Raw genomic sequence first — 7,740 nt, 5'->3', positions numbered from 1 at the left:
CATTTCTCGCTGGGCCTTTCCTTTCAGAGGGAGGGGGGCAATGCATGCTGGGTGTTGTAGGAATGTAGAATGGCTGAAACCACAAGCTGTTTGTACAACTTTCTCTGCAGATATGGCGCCAATTTCAAATATAGTTGCTTGCATCGATTACAGAGAACACCAGACTGACCCACTGTGGCTTTTTCCAGGGGTCAATTGCTCCTTTAGTAGTCCGCCATCTACGTCCTTCGAAGGATGCAGCCCCTGAATTGGGACACAGCTCATATTTGTCCAATTAATTCCACTTTTTGAGATTTTTTTCATTGTTTGCCTACTTAAGCAATGAGAATGCAAATCAACCTTGATGGGATTTTTACTGGTTAGCACTATGTATGTGAGAATGATCATTTCAGAATGAGTGGGTTACACAGTTACCATTTAATGGAAGAAAGAAGTGCCCTGTATGGTAAAATAGAAGGGGGACTGTGTAGGAAGTAGGGTTTAAAGTAGATTAGTGAAAAACAGAGTGGCCATCTCCATTTATCAGAAGATTAAAGGCCTAACCAGGAGCCTAAACAGATGGGCAATCAATCCATCAATCAGTGGGTCATCAGACTGCCTTATGCAACTGATTCTATCATCTTAAGGGAAGGCTTGTAGACCAAACTGAATATGAAAGGTTTTAACTAGGCTAAATATTTTTTAGCATAGCCTATTATGCTTAGTCATATAGAGTTGCAACATAATAACTTTGGACATAAAAACGTAGTGGGGCAATTGTCTAAAACCCCCCTGTCATCTCCTTTAGCCATCAAACTTGAATTAAAAGCCTTGAATTAAAACACACACTTCAGTCCTGCATTTCTTGTTTCTTGCTTAAACTTACTACAGACAGACACAATAAACAGGAGTTGTGTTTGACACAGCTAGCCTAGCTTAATTCATTCTTACATCACTAAATGGTTTTAAAGGAGGGAACACGTCGTGGTCGAAATAGGCCAAGTGGTTTAATAACTACCTTAACGTATTTTTGAATCTGAGCATGGATCTAATGTTAGTCTGTTTCTGGGAAGAGAGACAGAAAGAGAGAGAGAGACAGAGGGGGGGGGGGAGAAAGAGAGATTATTGGGCAGTCCCCTGGTGGGCGGGGAAACCAGGGCAGCTACAAATACAGACCGAGGCTCTGTGTAAATAGATAAGTAGACACCAAGGGATAAACGGCTGAGACACATAAAGACAAAGACGGACTATACTTGCTTCAACAGGTAATATTGGATTTATTTTCTTCGAGTTTGTCTCCACAGAACAAATTTGACACTAGTAAACTGAGTCAAACTGCATTATAGATTCTTGAAAGTAAAGTACAGTGCCGCTCACACCACCTCGTGTATCAAAAGATGGCGTAGCAATGGGCTTGATTTCATCAACTTTACGAAAAACATAGGATATACAGTATTATATAGGGCTGTTGATTGCGTTTTGGTTATTTTTTTATCTTCTTTACACGAATTAAATACTCGGATACTTCTGTTAAGTTTTGTTTAAACAAATATTGACATGTGAAAGAACCAGAATAAACCGGTAAACCTGTAGACTTCCGGTGTTATAAAAAAAAAACCCCTTCTTATCTTTAATCGTTATTAATCGCGATAAAAAAAAAGTGGTCATGAAGCTCGAAATTGTAGAAGCAATAATTTATATATGCACATTTTCATCCTGGTATGGCCTTATTTCTGAAACGATTTTATTTATATTCTAACTTCCTATTCTATAAATCACTAAACACTGAGGGAAAAAATAATTATAATGCAGCAAGTGCAAATAATGTGCTTAAAGTGGCTTAGACTGGCTCTTCTTTCAAATGTAAGAATCCACTCTTATTGTGAAGGTTTAATCGTTTCCGGTTGTAAAGCCGTTGATGAAACTGCCAGCCGCTGTTTCATCAGACAACAGTTGAGTTTAACACTGAACTCGAAAAGTTCAGGAGTTATCTGCCCATTTGAGTGGCTGTTAAGGCAAAAACAGCAATGAATACGAATTGCAATCTAAATAACTAATGTTAATTTTCCAGCGGGTCTGGTGTCTTCCGAGTTCATCTTTAGTTGCTCACAAACGGTTAGCTAACAGAGGCTTCTAGCTGTGTCCGACTAACAATTCTCGTGACCGTAAGTGTTTAGAACCCCCCCACCCTTTCGAGTGGTTGTTTCTACTCATGGTGCATATGTTTGGTTACAGGTCATTGTATTTTCGATTGAGAAGAAGGCTGTTTAGAGCCAAACTAACATTTTCCATGTCTCCCCCTCCTTCTGTTATCCATTTTTCTGTACCTTCATCTCTATTCAGATTTAACCATGAGTAAGGACGCAGAGATTGACATGAAGGAAGTGGAGCTCAATGAGCTGGACCCTGAGAAGCAGCCCATGACAGGTGATGGGCAGGCTGCAGCAGCAGAGAAAAACGGCAGCGTTAAGCTGAAGGTCCCTGAGGATGAGGTTGCATTCACTGGCCTGTCCAAAGAACAGCTGATGAAGGTTGCTGGCACTCCAGGGTAAGATCTACTGGACAAGCACTGTTATTAACACATTTTGAACCGGCAGATTTTGTGGCATAAAGTTATTGATCTTTATTCATATGTTGTATTTAATGTTTGTTTAGATGGGTGCGAACCCGTTGGGTGCTTCTTGTCCTGTTTTGGCTTGGCTGGGTTGGCATGCTGGCTGGAGCCATAGTGATCATAGTCCAGGCCCCTCGCTGCAAACCCATCCCTGAGATGAACTGGTGGAATGAAGGACCTCTGTACCAGATCTCTGACTTGGAAGCTTTCTCTGAGGATATTGCAGGTACAGAAAGATTGCATATTTTTATTCATCTGAGTCCTCAAATGTGAAGGGTAATGACCTCTCTTGTAGATGTAAGCCTGTTTAGTGTTTTTCCAAAAAAATAAAGCTGTGGGGTTACAGTCTCTCAGTAGTTTGTTCTTGGTTTGGTAACACACACTCTTATTCACAAGCCATTAGTCTTGTGGCAAGGTCTTGGGTTCCTTAGTTCTGCGTGGCTTACTTCAACTGGCCAGATACCAAACTGCTGACAAGGCTGACAACGTATGACTCAAGGTCTGAAGGGCCGAAAAAGTCTACGAGTCATGTCTTTCATATCTCTCCTACTCAGATTTGACCTTAAGGTTGAGCAACCTAGTACATTTTCTCACAGTGTGCAGATATGTCAGCTTTTTCAACTTCATTTTGGATCTGAAAAGTGACTTAACTATTAATTTTTTTTGCTGACTGCAGCTCCATTTTTTTAGTCTAACTATAGACTCTTTTTTTTTTTTTGAGTCGGAAGTACATTGTACTGCTGTTTTCAATGTGAATAACTAGGGAGCTCTCAGCTTTCCAAAAGGCCTTTGGCAGAATTCCAACAACCACATGTGACTTGGTGGTGTTTCCACATGAAGGACCTCCTTGTGCTCTGACTCCACATGGCCACCAGAGGCTGTAGAGGACGCCATTCACGTGCTCCTGCCTTGAGTCAATAACTAGCTAAAAGAGCGGCCTTTTTGTTTTTTTTTACTTGTTTGCCTCCTTAACTATCAAAATGTCTCACCAGTCTTCAACCCTCTCTCCCTAACCCTGTGACCCTACTACCTTTCACACATGAGCTCTGCGTTGTCTCTTCCCTCAATGTGAAATTTGCACTAACATGACTCCCCTCCCTGTGCTTCTATTCGTCCTTAGGTGTTGAAGCAAAGCTGGACGAGATAAATCAGTTGAAGGTGAAAGGCCTTGTTCTCGGACCTCTTCACAACGTCCAGAAAGACCAGCCAAGCTCCCTGAATCTTCAAGAGATCAATCCTCTCCTTGGGACAAAGGAAGCACTGATCGCTATGCTGGAAAAGGCCCACAAGAAGGGTAGGCAGTCAACTGAAATCTTTTAATATTGGGCTCATGCTTCCTAGATTAGGTTATTTAAGACCGCTCAAGCTAACTACTTTTGTAAACTTTTCCTCTTTCCTTCCTCCTAACTTATATTTCAGGCATTTCTGTGGTGCTTGACCTGACTCCAAACTATCTAGGAGCTGCCTCCTGGTTCAGCACCACTAATGTTGATGAAGAAGTGATGGAGAAACTCAAGGTAGGAGACACACTTTATGTTCTATAAACTTTCATTCATTACTTTTTGTGTGAAGGTGAGACCATCGACAAGAAGTATTGTATCGAAACACTAATGTCATTTTGCTTCTGTTGTAGCTAAAGTGCTCATGTTGTCTTCCAGCTTGCTGCAGAGTACTGGAAGAGTATGGGTGTGGATGGCATCAAGATATCTGACCTCCCTGTGGCCTCGAAGTCTGCTGATTGGCAAAAGCTGCCAGCCGTCCAGGGCAACCACACTGAGGACACCAAGAAATGGTAACCTTGGCGTGGCTGCAAATTTCTGGCTTTTTTGCTTTTGATTGGGAAGACAATCTGTGCATGAACAGACATTGTTTGGATATATGTTGCCGTTACCTACAGTAAAGGGAAATCAATTATTGCACCTAGATATGTGGGCAGCAAAAACTAGGAACAAGATTCGGTAGGACTGATTCTGATTTCTTGGGAAAGTAATGTTCAAAGCAGCAGTAAAATGTCAGCAGAACGGGTTTCCTGAGAGAAGGTTGAGATTAAAAGCATTCCATTGCTGCAGGGGACTGTGGGTGGGGGTTAGGGAGAGACGCATCAACAAAAAAGGAATTCACCGCCGGCTGAATTTTTAACTCACTTGTGCTGAAGTGACACCTTGTGGAGGGTTTGAGAAACTACTCAAAATTATGCTTTAGAAATCTAATTTCAATTTAGGAGTTCAAAATGCTGAACTGGAATCATATGCTGCATCTAAAATACTAACAAACTGCCATTGCTCTACAACATGATTTAACTCACCACTTTTTCATTCTCTCAGGGCACTGATGGGTGTGGTTAACAATATGTCAGCTGCAGAAGTGTCTCAGCTTGTCAATACCACTGGTGTAGACCTGGTCCTGTCCGACCTGCTCAGCAGTAAACAAGGTAGGCTGGAGTGCACATTAATTATCTTGAAATACTTGAATGTGAATCAAGTGTGTGTCTTATGCAAAGTGTCTTATACTGTTGTTTTTGAACAAAATTCTCCATCAAAAATTTCTTTTAAATCAGAAACGTATAAAACATTTATGCAACATGGATTCGCAGGTAATGATTTTAAACCTTAATTTTACAGGTAAGGAGCGCATCAGGGCCATGGACATCCTCAACTCTCAGCAGAGAAGTGTGGGCTGGGGTCTCGGTGCCACCCAACAGGACCAAATGTCAAAATCTACAAGTCTCATCCGTCTCCATCAACTCCTGCTTTTCACCATGCCGGGTACCCCAGTGTTTACCTATGGAGATGAGATTGGCCTTAATGCAGAGGTAAGCAATAAAATAGAGCAGATATTTTAAAATGTTACAACAGCCTCACAACTGTTTCAAGCATAACCTTTTGTTTTTCCCCTTTTGTTTCTTTATTAGGGTGCAGAGTCTCCTAAGATGGTTTGGAACATAGAGAAGGAACCTGCTGAAGGAGCTGCTGTCAATGAGACTGCTAAGGTAAGAGTGCTTTTCTAGTTCATGTCAAAATGTTTATCATTTATTTGCGTTATGTGTCTTAAAAATATTCCTAAATTTACAGGCTGAGCGGAAGGAGCGCATCGATGTAAAGAACTGGTTCAAAGCCCTCAGTGAGCTGCGAGGCAAAGAGCGCTCTCTCCTCCACGGCGACTACTACCCTCTGTACTCGTCCGACTCCTCCATCGCTTTCCTTCGTCTGTGGGACCAGAGCGAAAGATATGTAACAGCTGTCAACTGGGGAACGACACCAGAGAAGCTCACATTAACACTGGCACCTACAGGCAAGTTCATGTCCAACAGAAGTATTTTAATAAATAACGCACATTTTCAGTTGTTGGTGTTTTTATAATAACATAATCTTTGTTCTTGCAGAAGGAGTAGAGTTACCAGAGACGGCCAAGGTGGCACACTCAATTGGCAAAGATCTGAAGGAAGGATCCAGTCTCCGACTGGACGATATCACTCTGCAACCTGGACAAGCAGTCCTGCTGCAGTTCCCCTATACAGGCTAAAGATGGCGCCAAAGCCACCTAGAATTAGGAGTTGTTTTAAAAAGAAACAAAAGTTAGTCCTAATCATTAGGAGTAAGATGCTAAAAGATACAGGACATTTCTTTTTACTGTAAGAGATGGAACTTTCTATCAGTTTATTTGGTCTGAACTGAATTGGGTCAAATTCCTTTTTAAGGTTTTACAAAGTTAACTCATTTTTAAAATTACTTGTCTTTTTTTTTGTGCAGGGAAAAAAATACTGTCACCTCAGAAATGCATTCATCAATTGAGCCATTTGTTTGTCTCTCATCTTTTATTTTTGACTACCTGAACATTGTCCTCAAATGTGAAAGACATTCCATTCTTGTTCTCTGGGCATTCCTGTAGAAATCCTCGTGGGTTTTTTATTCATTTTATAAGAAATTCTGTTTTAGTGAAATGTATTTAACAAATTTTTTCTTTCACAAGTTAACTTTGAAAGTGTGTGGGGACTTGGTTTGACGTAAGAGTCCTACAAGACAAAATAGTTCCGAATGGCTTCAACTGTGTTAAGCTGAAATGAATAAACAGAAAGTTCTGTACCGACTCCTGCGCACTCCTCATGTTTGTGTGTGTGAATTCTGTGTTGAGCGTGTTCTGCTTTCAGAAGATGATATCAGATGAGACGTTCACTATTTTCGGTGCATACAGGTGTGTGGAAGTGTGTCACAGATGTTAACAAAGGAAGCGCGTGTTTATATTTTATCACAAACCTCAAGACGGGTTTTATCTGCTCATTATACCTGACTCAAAAAATATACACACACATACTAGCTTCACTAAATGGGTCATACACTGACTGCCTTAAAGTAAGTATCTGGTTAATTCCTCAGAATGTTTCTCATTTTCAAAATTAGCAGAGAAAGTTTATTCCACATTCCTGAGATTGAAAACCTGACATTATTTTCTTGAATTAATTTTCAACTACTGTATATCTCTAGGATTCATGAGATGAGTTTTGCTTATATAGAGCAGCCACTATTAGCCTGAAGCATGGTCTACAGAAGCAACAGCTTTACATACGTTAAACTTCATGTTAAAAGGATGAAAAAGGTAGATTTTTTGATTAGAATAGATTTTCTGTATATGTGGCAGTCTAAAATTGGCCACCACATTATGATATTCCTTTTAATCCCATATGAGCTGGAGCCCAGTCTTTTAAATGTAACACCAGTAATCTGCCTCTCCACGTGAGGTAAGTACATTTACTCAAACTGTACTGAAGCACAATTTAAGGTTTACATACTTCTCTTGAGTTTTTCAGTTCCTTGTTTCCAACTTCCACAGCCCTTCAATGCTTTTCAGAGAGCGTTATACTATCAGGCAGCTGTGGTTACTTTGTAAAGTATAATTTAGAACCACCTTAGCCAGATACAGTGTTAAAATGTATTAAAAGTGTGTTTTTTCTTCGACACTTGCTTTGGCAGTGTAAACGTATGTTTCCCATGCCAATAAAGCTCCTTTGAACTGAATGTGAGGGGGAGCTGGTTTGTCTCGGTTGGTGGAGAAGAAGCCCCATGTATAGAGGCTACAGTCCTCGACGCACTGATCGCAGGTTTGGCTCCCGGTCTGCCGATCCATTTGGTGCATGTCTTCCCCCACTCTCT

The 7,740-nt window shown here is 40.9% G+C and overlaps 1 protein-coding gene across 1 annotated transcript; it reads left to right on the top strand.

Annotated features, from left to right (window-relative positions):
- Nucleotides 1-1,175: 1,175 nt before the first annotated feature.
- Nucleotides 1,176-6,680, top strand: slc3a2a (solute carrier family 3 member 2a). The gene is made up of 11 exons (XM_069672240.1): nt 1,176-1,244; nt 2,323-2,527; nt 2,635-2,819; nt 3,714-3,887; nt 4,013-4,110; nt 4,252-4,385; nt 4,918-5,024; nt 5,215-5,405; nt 5,505-5,582; nt 5,665-5,884; nt 5,976-6,680. The coding sequence occupies exons 2-11, from the start codon at nt 2,331-2,333 to the stop codon at nt 6,113-6,115; spliced, it is 1,524 nt and encodes a 507-aa protein (XP_069528341.1). The 5' UTR covers nt 1,176-1,244; nt 2,323-2,330; the 3' UTR covers nt 6,116-6,680.
- The last annotated feature ends 1,060 nt before the right edge of the window (nt 6,681-7,740 follow it).

The sequence above is a fragment of the Semicossyphus pulcher genome, unplaced genomic scaffold (assembly GCF_022749685.1).
Source record: "Semicossyphus pulcher isolate SPU_LCO1_2020_fin unplaced genomic scaffold, fSemPul1.0.p SCAF_21, whole genome shotgun sequence".
In the NCBI taxonomy this organism is placed as follows: domain Eukaryota; kingdom Metazoa; phylum Chordata; class Actinopteri; order Labriformes; family Labridae; genus Semicossyphus; species Semicossyphus pulcher.
Note: the sequence above shows the minus strand (reverse complement) of the source record. Positions and strands in the feature narration are given on the sequence as shown.